The 17,465-nt window shown below is 42.9% G+C and overlaps 1 protein-coding gene across 2 annotated transcripts in view; it reads right to left on the reverse strand.

The window, feature by feature from the left end:
• Window positions 1-15,716, reverse strand: part of LOC130926769 (zinc finger protein OZF-like) — a 29,895-nt gene extending 14,179 nt beyond the window's left edge. The window contains exons 1-2 of one of the 2 annotated variants that reach the window (XM_057851954.1): window positions 15,500-15,716; window positions 14,049-14,459 (exon numbers count right to left, since the gene is read on the reverse strand). In XM_057851954.1, coding sequence (XP_057707937.1) covers window positions 14,049-14,271 — 223 coding nt within the window. In that variant the 5' untranslated portion in view covers window positions 14,272-14,459; window positions 15,500-15,716. Of the gene's footprint in view, window positions 1-14,048; window positions 14,460-15,495 lie in introns of both variants that reach the window. The other variant, XM_057851953.1, reaches the window with a different exon arrangement.
• Between the last annotated feature and the right edge of the window lie 1,749 nt (window positions 15,717-17,465).

Here is a 17,465-nt window from a genome sequence, read left to right on the forward strand (position 1 = left end):
GCAGGAGTTTCGCGATCGGAGATAGATGGGCTACCAACTGACGTGTTAAAAGCTAAATGTAAACAACGCGGTCTTAAAGTCAACAGCTTGAGCTTTGGTGCCCAAATTAGCAGAACAGAGAAATCAGACATTGCAGAACTTGCTGGGTTGTTGAAAAGCATGATGAAACCGGTTGAGCCCTCCGCTCCCCCTTGCGAGGAGGAGGAGGAAGAAAGGGAGTCAGATAGTGAAGAGGATGAGTTACGTTATGTGGCGGCGATCAGGAAAGGGAAGAAGGCGGGAAAGAAAGGAAAGAACAAGGACAAGAGGTCTCAAGTTTTTGACCTCTTAGGATAGGATGAAGGTCAAGCCTTTGTTGCCAGCCAGTCAAAATTGTCAGAACGATGGAGTGTCGGTGATATTCGACCCCATGTAAAGCTAGAAATTTATTGGAATAATTCGGTTCAATGTGTTTCGGCATTGGTTGACACAGGGGCGGAGGCCTCTTTGATCCAAGGGAATCCCAACAAAATGAAAGGAACCCCAGTTCCACTAAAAGGAATAGGGGGACAAATTGTAAATGGGAAGGCAGTAACTCTGCCTTTGAAAATTGGAAACATGCCAATTCGGAAATATGAGGTGGTGGTCACACCCATTGCAGAATGGATAATTGGAATGGATATACTGGCTGGAATGACCTTGCATTTGAGACAGGGAAAATTTCAATTTGGAACAAACCCAGAAATTCGGTCAATTTTGGTGGGAAAGGTGAAAATGGAACCTTTCCCAATTCCAGAGGCCACCAGTACGGTTTGCCAAAAGCAATACCGCATTCCAGGTGGACAAGAGGAAATTTCTTCCACGATAAAAGAATATCTGGAAGCCGGAGTTTTGAAAACAGTGACCACGAAGTGGAACAATCCACTTTGGCCCGTTCGTAAGTCGGACGGATCATGGCGAATGACTGTAGATTACCGGGGGCTTAATAAACTGACGCCGCCGTTAACCTCTGCAGTGCCGGATGCTATCAGCATCATTGAGAGGGTGCAACATCACTCAGGGACATGGTATGGAGTGATTGATTTGGCTAATGCATTCTTCACCATACCTATTCCCGAAAATCGGATGGACCAGTTCGCGTTTACCTGGGAAGGGAGGCAGTATACATTCACTCGCCTGCCTCAAGGGTATTTGCACAGCCCTACTATATGTCATCGGGTTGTGGCTGAACATCTGGGGGAACTTACTATGCCCAGGCATATGATGGTTTCTCATTATATTGACGACATTATGGTACAGGGGAATTCAGAACAGGAAGTCAGGGAGTGGTTAGATAAGCTTATCAGCCACATGAAGCAATTTGGGTGGGAAATCAATCCTGCAAAGGTTCAGGGACCGTCGCAAACGGTGAAATTTTTGGGGATTGTTTGGAACAAAGGAGAACGAGAGGTAACTGTAAAAGCAAAAGAAAAGGTGGCAAACTTCCCTGTGCCGCACTCTAAGAAAGACGCACAAAAATACATAGGTTTGTTTGGGTTCTGGCGACATCACATCCCGCACTTGGGACAAATCCTGCAGCCGTTGTATAAATGCACGAGGAAAAAGGAAAATTTTGAATGGGGGCCAGAGCAACAACGTTCGTTTGATATGGCTAAAGAGGCAATACAACAGGCGGTCTCATTGGGGAAAATGCAGTCAGGACCAGTAGAATTACAGGTGTCTGCGCTCAATGACTACGCAAATTGGAGTCTGTGGCAAAAACAAGGAAAAGTTAGGAAGCCTATGGGTTTCTGGTCAAGAAAGCTTCCCGATGCTGGTTTGCGCTATACGCCGTTTGAAAAACAACTGCTTGCGTGTTACTGGGCGTTGGTAGAAACAGAATCACAGACGGTTGGGCATGAAGTCATGATGCGCACACATATTCCTGTTTTAACTTGGGTAATGAGTAATCCCACAACACATCGCATAGGAACTGCGCAGGAAGCCAGTATCATTAAATGGAAATGGTATTTATCGGAGCGGGTAAAACCAGGTTTGAAGGGGGTGTCTATGTTGCACGAACGGATTGCGGAAGTGACTGAGGAAGATGAATTGCCCTTCGAAGTAAAACCACTAACAGAATCACCTGTTAAACTAGGGCAAAAATGGGACGAATTGAGCAGAGAAGGCAAAATGAACGCATGGTTCACTGACGGCTCTTGTCAGTATTCAGAGGGAAAGCGAAAGTGGAAAGCCGGGGCCTTTAATCCCCAAGCTGGGCAATTGTTAGAGGAAGTGGGAGAAGGGAAAAGTAGTCAATGGGCGGAGTTAAAGGCAGCACATATGGTCATCATGCAGAGTGGGCCCATGGGCGTGCACGTGTACTCCGATTCTTGGTCAGTAGTGCAGGGGTTACTCACCTGGATGCCAACGTGGCATGCGACCAAGTGGAAAATTCATAACAAGGAAGTGTGGGGGAAAGAGTTGTGGGAGCAGATATGGGAAAAAACGCACGAAGTACCCGTTACTATCTTGCATGTAGACGCGCACACGAATCGGACAGATGCTGAGGCATTACACAATCAAACTGTTGATCAAATGGTAAAAGTAATGGCAATTGAAAGGGAGTCAAGTCCCGGGCTAGCTAGATGGGCCCATGTCAAAGCAGGACATTGGGGAATTCAGGGGACTCTGCAGTGGGCACGTCAGAGGGGGATTGACTTGAAACTTGATGATATTAAAACGGCAATAATGGATTGCGAGGAATGTCAACATCAGCGACGCAGTATGCCACAGCACCTGCAGGGCCAATTAAAACGGGGGAAAACTTCCGGGCAGATTTGGCAGATTGATTTCATTGGACCTATGCCATTGTCTAGAAACTGTCGTTACGCATGCACTGCAGTAGATACATTCTCTGGGGTGTTAGTTGTTCACCCGTGTAAAAACGCAAATCAGAGTAGCGCAGTCAAATGTCTGAATTTGATCAAGATGTACTATGGGACTCCGTTACAAATACAATCTGATAACGGCACTCATTTTACAGGCAATCAGGTCAAAGATTGGGCCACGGGCCATAATGTAGAGTGGATTTATCACATTCCCTACCATCCACAGGCAGCTGGACTAATTGAACGGATGAACGGGTTGCTCAAAGAAGCAATCAGGAAAAATGCGTCAGACAGGTCACTAAATAAATGGCGGGAGTATTTAGAACTGTCAGTTGAACAACTTAACAACAGACCAGTGGGGGATGGGGTGACTCCGTTAATTAGAATGATTTCCCATCAAGAAACAGTCTGCACGGAAGACACTATTAAAATGTGGAAAATTGATCCAGAGGCCGAACTTCCGGTTCGGGCTACTCCAGGCTCCGCAGGCCTGGACTTAAGAATATTAACAACAGTAACCATTTTACCTCAACAGGTTCAGGTGGTGAAGACAGGATTGGGTCTACAATGTCCCAAAGGGACTTTTGGGCATGTGTTGCCTCGCAGTGGGTTGGCCCTCAAGGGGTTAACCATACAAGCTGGGGTAATAGATGCTGATTACCAAGGAGAGATTGGGGTGGTGTGTAAGCTGTTTGCTGACCAACCCTTAACCTTGGAAAAAGGCAGTAAAATCGCCCAACTGGTAATAAAACCTTGTAACATGACAACAGTTCAAGAAATTCCCAAACCAGTGATAAGATCTGGGCGAGGCTCAGGGGGCTTTGGCTCTACTGACAGGGCCGGAGCTAAAGTCTGGGTGAAACAACACTCAGGGCCCCCCAGGGCTGCTGAAATAATTGCACAAGGAAATGACGCCACAGTGAGCGTCTTATTTGAAGGAGAGGAGAAATGGGTTAATATACCTGTTTCTAAGTGTTATTTACGAGAAGACTAATCTGTGTTTTTCAATTATAGGACTAACTGTGCTCCTTGCAGCTGGTGGATGCCTTGGTGGGAACTCCTGATTGGACGGAAAGCGTCGGGACGCATCCGTCATGGCCACTATCGAGGTCCGGTCATCTGGCAGTGTCGGCTGTTTGGTCATGTTCCTCCTTGTCCTTGGTGCCATGGTCCAACTCTCCTGGGGACAGACGCTACGCTCCCGAACCCAGGGGTCGCTGACATGGAACCTCAAGGGCGACAAGGGCATCAATATGACCCAGGATGGGGCGACGTGTCCAGGAGGTGAACGGTGCATCATGGCCAACCTCACGGCCGGTACGGCATTCTGGAGCCTGAGGCAGGAACCAACCAGCTGGCTGTTTTCCAACGGAACCAGAATTTGGATTAGGTCAAAAGTGGAACTGTGTGCAGTGAAACCAGAATCCATGCAAAATGACATAACATCTTGGTCTTTCAGAGCAGAATGCAACCCAACCTACCGAGGAAAGAACTGGACAATGGTGCTGACGAGAGACACGGTGATCATTAACGCTTCCGACATCGCTATAGATGCAAAATCTAACTCTTGTCAGCGGTCGGGCAGGTGTGTAGGGGTGATAAGACGAGCACACTGGACTCGGTGGAGACTATTAGTGGCATCACAGAACTTGTCACAAGACCCCTCCCCCTATATTACCAATACACAGCTGGTACCTATAATTGATACATGTACACCCTTGGCACAATCAGTAATAACTACAAAGATGTATTGGAAAGTTGTATTCCCTGTTTTTCCCACGTGTGTTCGAAGGAAGAGAGAATGGTATGACACATTGTTAGGGGGAACCGGAACATTATTGGGGGTATCTAACACCGTCGATAATGAAATAACGCGATATAAACTAGCTGGGACCGGACAGGGAACTCATGATGCCTTACTAAAAGTAGGAATGTGGCTTCCTAATTCAATGGTGGGACAAAAAGAAAATGCTAAACTGTGGATAAATGTATTCAAACGGGAATTAAACATGTGGAATGCCACTAGTGAAGTGTTAACCAACGTAACTAAACAGCTAAACTGGACCGCATGTAGCATACAATACTTACATGCACAGGCGCAAAAAGAGCGTTTTGTACGAATGATGACTACAGGGAATTACCGGGAGTGGCGAAGTGTTTGGAATATATCCTCCGAGTTATGGTTACAGTTACATTCGGAATATACGATTTGTAATACGACCGAATGTAGGGGATATTGGACACAATACACAGTAACCTCAAACGTTACCGTATGTAAATTCCAGGTATTACCCGTAATAACTGAACTAGGCTATTGGTTTTTGCATATAGAAGGTGAATGGTTTAATTCAGGAACGAACCAAACCTTTAATACCGATCTTTGCGAGAACACAGATAAAGGACTAGCTTGTAAATTGCATCACGAATTTGTTAATCATTGCTTAACAAAAGTAGACTTCGCCTTATGCGATTGGTCAAGGGAACCGAGTAGGGACATTTTGTGGCAGGTGGGACCACATACCCTTTGTGTGGCCACTGCCCAAAATCACTCCATGTTGCCAACGGTTCCATTTGTAGGATGCCTATGTAATGTTCGTTTCTTTCAGTGGGGAAACGGGACGTATTGGTTGACAAATTACACAGTTGCTAGCCGGTTTACGGCTGTGCAATGGGAAGTGTTACATACACCATGGCAAATCTCTTTGGAGCGTTTCAAATGCGCATTGGAACAATCCACTGAGATAAAGAAATTGATTAACTCACATGCGTCCAATGTTTCCCAGCTGATGGTATCAACATTAATGGCTAAAGGAGAAATTTTGCATGCTGCTAAAATTATTCAGCAACAATCTGCTCATCATTGGTGGGACATATTTACAGGATTATCACAAACTGCTAGGGTAACGCTGCTTCCACCAATGATTTTAGTCTTAATCGCTATTGCTTTAACTACGCTATGTAATATTGGAATTTGTTGCTATGTTAAACGTCTAGAGGACCAGGTTGCCCGGAAAATATATCATCAGTTAGAATTATGAGGGTACGAGTAGAAAAAATAAACTTGGACGGGGTAGATGCATGCGTAACAATTATATTTACTGAAGAAGGGGGGCCTATCTTGGACTACCAAGATATGAGGGGTGGATTCTTTTATCGCCGTATAAAGCGCCACCCTGACCGTGTAAATATGCTTATAGCCACTGTGTATGAAATAGTAACCGACCATTATTCATTTGTCTATGCTAATAAACTAAAATTGTCATGAGGATAACCATTGAGGCAGAACATTGCCGCTGTTCTGTGAGGATTGATGCCGAGAGAGACAGAGGCAGACATCTCATGGAAATAATAATGAACTATGGGACCCATAGGGAACGGAACTTAGGGGAAATGCAAACCAGGCGAGAACTATATGAGGGAGTTGTACTATTTGTTATGACTCAACGATGCCATGGCTCCCCGACCGGATGGTCAGAGTCGTGGCTATTATGGGTGTATGATAATTGGGGAGAGTTTGCACGAGGCCTAATTAATTAATCCGGACTCTGCTTGATGTGGTTGAAAGCACCAGGAGTGGAATGAAGGGGAATATTGGAATGTGTTGTTTTCAACCCATCAAGCTGACTTCGCAAAATAGTGTACCTTAATGTATCTCAAAGGGAATGTGTTGTTCTTAACCTTAAGGGCAGCCTGACCACTAAGTCAAAGGCCCCGAGGGACCACTAAGTCGAAAGCCCGAGGTACCACTAGGTCAAACGAAGGAGTGAGTATCCCCAGGTACGGCCTGACCACTAAATCAAAAGAAGGGAGTAAGGATTCCCAAAAGGCTAACGGCCATACGAAACTTCTAAGGGAGGCCAATTATTCTCGCCGTGTGTGAAACTCGAACGGGAGGGGAAGTTACGAGGCGCGAAACTTGTTATAAAGAAGCGACGGGGGCAGGTAGGGTTAGAGTCCGCTGTGGGATTACGCGCCGTCGCCCAGCTTTGGTGTTTCTTTGCTCGCTTTACCGAGGACGCCCCCGGCTCTCCGTCCTTCCAGCACACGGTAATGAGATTTATGTTATTGCATGTAATCTATGAGCTGAAATACATTTGTTGCTTGCTTGCTTGTACACTTTATACTGTGGGTTAAATAAAATGTGCCGCTTGTTTAACGCAGTGAAGTGTTGTTTGTTGTCCATGTAAGTTGCCGATTCTCCACGATCCTATATAGGCCATATTATTACAGTAATTGATTATTAACTGTGATAGGCTTAACAATTGTGATACTGTAATTGATTATAAGCAGTGTCTACTACCCATTGTGATACTGTATTTGACTATAAGCAGTGTCTACTACCCATTGTGATACTGTATTTGACTATAAGCAGTGTCTACTACCCATTGTGACACTGTATCTGATTATAAGCAGTGTCTACTAACTCATTGTAGCCTGGTGATTGAGTATAAACCTCGCTACTATTCATTTGCATTGATACTGTGATTGATCATAAGCAGTATCAGAATTGTTTCAAAACATCTACTTAGAAAAAAGGTGAAATAACTAAAAACGTGTGATATTCTAGTATCTTCAAAGTAGCCACCCTTTTCTCTGATTACTGTTTGGCACTCTTGCCATTCTCGCGATGAGCTTTCAGAGGGAGTCCCCTAAAATGGATTTTGACTTCACATGTATGCCATTCCGGCGATGAGAATTTATTGCTTTATCAATGGGGTTGGGACATTTGTGTTGCATTGAATGAATTGCATTGGACGTGCTTTGATCAGTTTGAGTGGCAGCATCACTCATATTAGCTGAATACTGAACACACACTGCCTGATGAACTGACAGTAGAGGTGAATTATTAGCTTCCTCTGTGACTAGCGGTACGCCCGAAGGTTCGCCTCCCGCTGTAGCGACAGGAGCGGCTTGGGTGCTTAAGAGGGCGGCCAGAGTGTCTCGTCCGTCTCGCTTCATTGCGCGCATTTCACTCGATATCCGAGCAGGCTGAGGCTTCTTGTGCGGGAAAATAGTTGCAACAGCATTTGGTTTTAGTCTGCGCTTATATCTAGCCGCTCTGGTGAGATCTTTCATTAATTGTCATCTACTAAAATCCTCAAACGCGGTAGGAGAAAAATGGCGACAACAAAGCCTTGGTTGTTTGGGAAGATTTGCTTGTCTACAGGCATTTTCCCAAACCTTTCTCCTCTTCTTGTCAACAGGAAATTTGTGGAGACTCGCATCACTTTCCTTGTTTCCATTTGACTCGAAATTGCATCCATAAGCAGCACATCCTGGCATTTTACTTCGCGAGTTAAGCCAGTAATACACAGTTGTTGTACACACGCTACACGTTTGGAAAAATATCATCTACGTCATCACTCCGCGCCCGCAGAACATGGCGCCAACTATCGGTCAAAATATGCACTAAATATTATAAAATATTTCCATTGATTTAACATTTTATGTGTTTCTAACGACATATTTTAATACAAGAGAACAATTGTGATTTATTAGAGCCTACATGTCTTTAAAATCAAGGATCACTTTAAGAAGCAAGAGTCATTCCCACCACTCGTCAGGCCGGTGTTGTGCCGACACCGGCCGCCAGCTCAAGTCCCAGCCGAAAATAACGCGTCTAAGGCGGACGACGGGAGCGATGCGATGCGAGGCGACCCCTCAATCCGAGAGCATGCCGCTTAATTTGACTCAACAGTGTGTTTCTTCGTTTATATTACCGCTAAATACACAAGCTTGACGCCAATTTAACGGGAGCTATTTTTTTTCATGGGAAGATTTGGCTAGCTCTGGCAGTGTTCAACGCAAGCTGCAACGAATGGCATTAACTGTTTTATATCGCAAAATGTGAAAACGATTGAAACCATTACTCACCAAATTCAATCTGCTGGCAAATACAGGCAAGTGTGTATGCTGCGCTCTGGTCTGCCCGGTGTGGATAAGGCCTGCTTTTTTGTTTTCGCAGCTTTGCAATTCAACCAAAGGCTCGCCGAGCACTCCTTGTTTCACGTAAGGAGTGCGCGCGTTTGGAATAATGGCCCGCAGCTTGGGCCGATGATTGGTTCTCGTCAACGAAGCATCTAGAAGGATTTGCTGACTGTCCGTGTCATTTTTTTAAAGAACCGATCAGTTTACGTACTAAGTTAATCACATGATGATAATAATAATAATTTAATAAAACCTCCCGACCCGACCCCCCCCCCCCCAAAAAAAGAATTTCTCCTCGGATCTATGCAATTCACGTAGGTCGCCCTTTTTTACTTCAAAACGGCGAATTTCGCCAAAAGGTGAGAGATTTTCATGCCTGTTGCTGAAAAGTAGGAGGTACCATGGCTAGAAGCAAATGATGCTCGCACGGAAATGCGGTACAAAATGTGCTGTGAGAATCCCAATGTCGCCGATAAGAGCAGCGCACTTTATGTAGGGTCAAAGAATTTCAGCCATCCAAACTTTGAAAAGCACGAAAAAAACAGAGCATGTGGCAATTAAGCAAACTATCGATGTCAAACAGGACCCCGCTCGCCCTATGGACAAGTGGCGGAATAAAGGCAATGAACAGCGACATGCACTGACAAACGTGTTTTTGCTCGCATTTTACAAAGCTAAACATGCACGTTCAATGAGGTCTTATGAGGAGGACATCCCACTTTTAAAAAGGCTTGGAGTTAATGTGGGAGCCGCATAATGCCCTTTATTTTGAATTGGTGCTTTTTATTTCTTTACATTTCACTTCAAAGTAATGGCAATTTTGTTGTGCCAGTTGATGTTAATCAAGCATTAATTGTTAATATAATTAATTAAAGTTAATTGGCTCTAAGTAAATCTTGTCATAAATTTATCGCATCAGGCGGGTCGGCTCTCAAGCTCAATGAGGACCAAGTCACATCTCCAGGTCCTCCTCTGAGAACCTGGGCAAAAAAATTATGTGCACCCCTGATTATAAAGTATCATTGTGTATGTACATATAGTAGTATACTATAAACAGGGGTGCACATAAGTGGTCCGCATGCGCGCATGCGTACTGGACGTAGACAAACGCGCTGGCCCTCAACGGCTTCCTTACGCTTTTGCGTACCGATGGCTGACCACTGTATTTGCGGCAGACACGAGAAAATCACTTCTCAAAATGTCAAAGAGGCAGGCCCCACTGAGTAATTATTTCCGTGTTCCCCACCCCCGTCAAAAGACAGACAGACGACAGAGACGTCACCGAAGCTACCGGAAAAAAGGACTTTTGCTGAAAAGTGGCTGCAGGAGGTACCACGGCTAGAAGCAAATGATGCTCGCACGGAAATGTAGTGCAACATTTGCCGTGAGAATCCCAATGTCGTTGATAAGAACAGCGCATTTTTAGCCTGGTACACCAGACTCACCGCTGTTCCAGCTATTGAGTCTGGCCACCATTCAAGCGGATACAATTTCCAGGGCGGAGCAAGCCACAGCAAACAGACAGCGGAGTGGACCAATCAGCAACGGGCAGCGCAGACGTCACGTTATTAAAGCGACGAGAGCAGGACGAGGGACTTGCGCGCGGAAGTAAACGTACGAGGAGAGCGGAGTTTATTCAACATGGCTAGCGCGGGACAGACTGTTGTCAATGACTCGTGTCGATCTGTTTTTGGTAATTTAAAACTGATTTTACCGTGGATTGGAACATATTCTCGGCTCTCCTGTTCAGCTTTGTTGTGGAGACGACTTCCGACGCGCAAGACTGACGTTGCTCGTTAAGAGCACGTCACGCAAATAAACGAATCTGATTTGTCGATTGATTTTGTACCTGCTCGAAAAGGCTGTTAATGGGATGGTTCCCAGACTATTTCTCTCAGTGTTTGAAAAATACAGGGAGAAAAGTCTGGCAGAGCCAGGCAAGCGCATTTTATGTAGGGTCAAAGAATTTTAGCCATCCAAACTTTGAAAAGCACGAAAAAAACTGAGCATGTGGCAATTAAGCAAACTATCGATGTCAAACAGGACCCCACTCGCCCTATGGAAAAGTGGCGAAAAAAAGTTATTGAAGAACAGCGCCATGCACTGACAAACGTGTTTTTGCTCGCATTTCACAAAGCTAAACATGCACGTTCAATGAGCTCTTATTAGGAGGACATCCCACTTTTACAAAGGCTTGGAGTTAATGTGGGAGCCGCATATGAATGCCCTTTATTTTAAATTAGTGCTTTTATGTTTATTTCTTTACATTTCACTTCAAAGTAATGGCAATTTTTTTGTGCCAGTTGATGTTAATCAAGCGTTAATTGTTTATATAATTAATTAAAGGTAATTGTCTCTAAGTAAAGCTTGTCATAATTTTATCGCATCAGGCGGGTCGACTCTCAAGCTCAATGAGGACCAAGTCACATCTCCAGGTCCTCCTCTGAGAACCTGGGCAAAAAGAATATGTGCAGCCCTGACTATAAAATTAATACTATATATTTAATTGTTGTTACTGTGAGTACGTGTGCCTCTCATTCAAAATAGTTGTGGTAATATTTCAGTGTGCCCTCTACTTTATCCATTCTCAGGTTAAAACAAAAGTTGAACAGTTTTTCCCCTCCCCCAAAAATGCGAAATGCACACCAGAAAAAGCATCTGAACTCACACAAAGTATTCTGAAATTGGTTGTCTGGGACATTACAATTCATTTTAACATTTAGAACAATATAGACAATGACATACCACAAAAAGAGTAAGAATTGTTTTGACTCCTGTTCAAGAGGTGAAGTCTCAGTGTTTCCGTTCATATTTCTTTTGCACTAGTTAATGCCAGCATCATTTGCCCTCATTGTTTGTGATTTATTATTGATTTATTATTATTATTAATATTTATTATATTGATTTATGTCATTTATTTATACGTTAATAAAGAATTTAAGTGTTCCAAAATGTTTTTGTGAATTAATAAGCTTCAACAAAAATTTCATTATTAGTTAAAAAAAAAATATATATATATATATGTATATATATCTAATATATTAGATTAGTCGACTAATCGTAAAAATAGTCGGCTGACTAATCGGGAGGAAATTAGTCGTTTGGGACAGCCCTATTTCTTTTCCACACATTTTTCTTGAACCTTTAAACTATGTCTCAATAATATGCTTCAATTCAGTCCCCATTTGGGGTCCTACCATCGCGGATGAGGTGGAGATGAGCGTTTTTCACAGAGCACGTTTTCCTGAGTTGTCTCACATCAGCCAGCTGCGGGGCTGGCCCCTCCTAACTCAATGCCGACCGAAAAAAGGTACCGTATATCAGAGGTTGCGCTAGACATTTTCGTTGTCTGTCATTTTGACTGACAGGGTCATAAAAATCCGGTCATAGTCTATTTTTACCCGTCACTTAAATTTTTAAAATGATAATGATGACATATTCAATAGTATTTAGTTTTCATTCATTTTTAATTAATATTGTAACGCTTGCTTGGCGGCGAAAAATTAGACACGGAAGTCGTGGTATTTTTCTCCCTTTTTACTCTGCTTACCGCCAACAACTCCGCCCCCAAAGAAAAGGAGGCAACGATATAGACCCCAATCACCAACGTCACACAATGATCTTAATTGTGGTTGTCAGCCCAAAATCTTATAAATATATATTAAATGCATCTTACCAGATATAAAAAGACTACTACATAGTCTGTGGTGATCGTTTGGTGCCCAGATTTCTTGTCGAATTACAGCAGTCCATCTCGCTCTCATCTTCGCGTCTCTCAGAATACGGTAGAACTTCAAGTCTCTCCGTCTATCTTCTCTGTTACAGCAACCAACCGCCACACACGCCTTCACCATTTTGATTATTAATATTAACGAGCATAAAAACACGCCGTAATAGGAGGCATGTACGTAGCGGTAATGTATAAACATGACGGGCTGACACACAATATGGCGGCTCCGGTCAGGGGGGCGGAGTTGTGATGTCATGTGATTGGGGTCTATACACAGGCGGCAATCTTGTCCATCAATTGGTTGACGCACTGGCACACCGGGTGCAGCAATAAGAACCTCGCGTTGATGTGTCAATCACGGTGTCGCCGCCAGACCCCGGTTACGCTACAATATTCTGACAGAATAGCCAACGACGTCATGCATTAAGAGAGACAATAGCTAATTAATATGCTAACTCGCCACCCTGTGGTCTGGGGTGTGAATTGCAACTTGTCAAAATGACTGACGGACTTCAGTTTTTTCCGTCACCGTTTTAAAAAACCGGTCAACGACGGAAAATTTCCGGTTAACGCGACCCCTGCTGTATATAAAAATGCATAGAGGAAAATTAAACCCCGAAAAGTGACCTGCATGGTACCCCCAGTCAAAGAGGAGCGTGATCAGTCCCCCCCAAGTCATTTCTGCCTGTCAAAACTGTTGCCACTTCCAGGATTGCCAATTTTATGCACGAGCAGCCTGGTTGCAACTTCCAGGAAATATACCCAGCGTCAAAACATATGCTTCTATTTGTTATTTTCCAAGTGGTGAGAGCGCACTGAGCATCGATTGTTACATCCCAAGTAATGATGTCAGGCTTTCGTTGTTTTATAAAGATTTATTTCAATCACAACTCGGCTCCTGCTCGTAAAAGCCGAGCGTGCTCTCCCTTCCACTCTCGCTCCTGAATGATGCGTTCGCTTGCGATCACGGAAAAAACAGTGATCACAAAATAATGACAGTCCAGAAGGTGTAGTAATTTCCAAATTTGCCGCGGACGAGGAATGAGTTTCCAGTTCAGAGGTAAACTGCACGGGCGATGACGGAACACATGAGGCTTCTGCTTTTTACACATGTGTAGTTTCCGCAAATGCAGGCGTACCTTGAAGAAGCGGGGAGGCCCTTAAACGCACCTTAAACGGCGTGTGGACAGGTATAAAAATAGTGGGCAAAATACCCTGGAGAAAATTATCAGTCCTAGTGTAGACGAAGCCTAATAGACTAATTTCACGTCATCTGCGCTTTGCCAAATTGTTGTATATGATTCTAATTCACATAATAATACTTTTTAAAAAATCTGTCATAGGCACTTTAAACTCGCGCTGATGTGCCGATGTCAAAATTATTCAGTCATATTGTCAAAGAACAGGGATTGGACAAACTATCACATCAAGACTAAACAGACTGAACAAACGTTGCCAAATGACAGTTCAAGCTTCTTCTTGGAGACAGCGCGTCAGACAGAGCCCCTCACTTCTCTTAATGAATGTAACTTGATACTCACAGAACAGCGAGTGTGATTTGGCGTTGTCACTATTTGATGGTGGAGCAATAAGGTTGTCTGCTTGGGATCCTTCTGTTGAACTGCTGCTGCTACCACTCAGAGGCTTCGCCTCTCTGCTGGTGTGATTCGGACTTCCACAATTCAAGGGCTCACCAGCCCACTTGGGGATGTCCATAACCTCCTCTTTAACATATGGAGGGTCGTCTTCCTCCTCCTCCTCCATTTTGAGGGGATGGGGTTGCTCCTGCTCCTCATTGTGGGAGTTCTCAACTGTAATGAAATAGTCATCCCACTCCTCTTTAATGTGGATGAATTCTTCCTCCTCCTTCTTGATGTATGGCGACTCTTCCTCCTCCTCTTCTTCGATGCGAGCAGACTCCTGGCGTTCAGGACGATGCGCTTCACTGGAATCTGCAAGACCAGGATGATAAACACACATGGGCCAGATCTTATTACTTTATTTGTCATATTCTTTCCCCAAAATACTGCTTCAGAAATATTCCTCCGTGACGATTTTGTACTTATTCGTATCTTGCTGTCATCCACTACAACACAATGTAATTCAAACTCCTTGGCATCACATTTTAATATATATTTTTTAACCTATCCTGTTCAGCTGCTTTGACACAGAGAATGGGAATCAGTGTCCTTATGGTCAGAACAATTTTAATGCATCACATGGGTTTTTGATGTATTCCCATTGTGGTTGGTTCAATTCAATTTTAAATTTAATTTTGTAGCGGATGGATGCTATGAGTCTCGATGGCCTGTCGAGTAAACGTGTTGCTGTGTCCGGCCGCTCATGCAACTGCTAACTCTCTGTGAACTCTGAACTCAGCCGGAACGCGCACGGCTCTTAAGTCATGTGTCTGTGACATAACCGGAAACGCACTAAGCCAAATATACCCATAAGTTCCGTGGGTGAATTATGTCATATAATAAAGGGTCACCACAATTTCATGTTTTTTTAATCCCTTTTACTCTAGCACTTTTGCTGTCCTTCACATTAATCTTCCACTCGGGTTCAAATTGGAAGGGCAGAACCGAGGACATGTTAATGTAGTTAAAGAGTGACACCGTGGATGTCTGGCAGCGTGTCCATGTGACGTCACCGCCCTGCGACCTCAACAACAATGGCGACCTAAGAGTTAAAATAATTTTACAAATTTATTAAAACGAAAACATTTAGAGGGATTTTAATATCAAATCATTACAACTTGTACTAACATTTATTGTTTAAGAACTACATGTCTTTCTATCCGTAGCACACTATAAGAAATTCCTTGGGGAAAGTCGGCAAGTGGCTGAATGAATACACCACACTTTTCAGCTTTTATTTGGAAAAATAAATAAAATCATGCATTAAATTTCTGGGGTTACTTTTTTGACCTTGCAAGCCACTGTATACTGCATACCATGAATAAATGAACGTCAGAAGTGAACCAACCTACTAGTCTGTGAACTTTAACGCTACAAAGTTCTTCAGGGAATTTCTCTGCCGCCGGTGTCGTTCTCGCGTCCATTTTCCACACTCGAAGTCGAGGGTTCGGCTCAATTAAAAAAAAAAAATAGTGCGAGGAGAAAACAGTGACGCTGTAGATAATGTACCTACAACAGTGTAGCTATCATAAATGTTTGAGTAGAGTGTTCATGTCCGTTCGGGGGGCCTTCGTGTCACACTATTCACTCTATGTGATTGGCTGAGAAGTCATGTGCTCTCATAAATGTGCCTGATGAAATCTGCAAGGTGCTGGCGTTGGGGCCTGATTAAAAAAATTAAATACGAACAAAATGTAAATTAGATTGTCTAATAATTAGACATTTTGGCAATTTTGTCTAATTGAATACTCAAAAAAAAAATTTTTTTTTCATTGATAAATTTCATTCTGTAATTTCTTTTGGGTCTGTTTGCATCCACTGTGGATGCAAACAATGTGGATGATCCACATTGAAAGTTTGACATTTTGTATGAAGGTCTTAAAAAAAAAAGAAAAGAAAGAAAGCAATATCCACCCAAAACACAGTAACGCCTCTAGTACATATACAGCACTGGGAAAAGATGTGCACTTTTTATATCCATATAATAGGACATATACAACAACAATCACTGGGTAATACATAACATGTATATGTATATGTATGTATATGTATGTATATGTATATATATACACATACATATATATGTATATAAACACATATATATATATATGTATATGTAACGGGTGCACGCAGGTCCATGTGGAGCGTGGAAACCTCCCTGCCGATTCCTTCATGTAAGATCGCTAGCGGCTGTGCCGTTGGCTCGAGCTTATTGGTGTAGTGGTTACCGATCTTGCCTGCCGATTGGAAGCGTCGTTGGCGCGCGGGTTCGCGCCCCAGCCTAGTCAGAGGTGGGAGCGGAACGCGGGGCGGCGCTAACACAGGGGTTACATTTATATATATGTATACACACACACACACCGTATTGGCCCAAATGTAAGACGGCCCTGATTATAAGACGACCACCTCTTTTTCAAGACTCAAGTTTGAAAAACGACTTTTTGAACACCAAATTCATTTTTATACAGAAAATAATTACAGTACGTCTGAAACAAATGATTATAACAATATATTTGAGAGAAAAAGCATGTTATTTTGCCTCATTTAAATCTTAATATCTGAACATTTAAATATGTAAACTAAAGTGCAATCACATTCGTAAATGAATGGCTTCTGGTTTTAGAAATGTAAATAAACCAATCTATTGTGATAAAACAACAAAATTGCAATAACTGCATTAACCATCAAAGCGAAGTCCAACTGTAACTGTAGTCTTGAAACAAATCTGAATAAGGAAAAACATTGCAATAAAATAATGCAAATTGATTAAACTTGAGAGAAGCTGAGATCTGTCATGACAGAACATCGCTCCAATGATATCTGGTGCCATCTAGCGTCGTGAATGGGTATAATGTCTAGACCGCGAATATAAGACGACCCCCACTTTTTCAGTCTTATTTCAATGCATAAAACTCCGTCTTATATTCGGGCCAATATGGTATATTCATTTATTCCAATAAAAAATCTTTCATTCATTAAAGGGAATATATATAAGTATTTTGACTGACTTTATTTTTTAAATGATTTACTTCAAACAATATATTTTAATATGTACATGTTATTCCTACGTTGTTACAATGTTCATATGGAAATGTTGTCTACCAGTAAAATGAGCCCATTGCTGTAGCCTACCAGATCGGATATGCTGTGATTATGATTATTTTGTCTATTTTGTACCATCAACTGTTTTATTCTTTACCAGGGTTATTACAGTTGTCAAGTTTATTATTTCTCAGTTGTCAAGTTCCATCATGCTCCAAACAAAGAGCTGCATAATTTTATCTCTTCAGTGCACACTAAAACAATCATGATATATAC

Source organism: Corythoichthys intestinalis, chromosome 12 (genome assembly GCF_030265065.1).
Source record: "Corythoichthys intestinalis isolate RoL2023-P3 chromosome 12, ASM3026506v1, whole genome shotgun sequence".
Taxonomy (NCBI): domain Eukaryota; kingdom Metazoa; phylum Chordata; class Actinopteri; order Syngnathiformes; family Syngnathidae; genus Corythoichthys; species Corythoichthys intestinalis.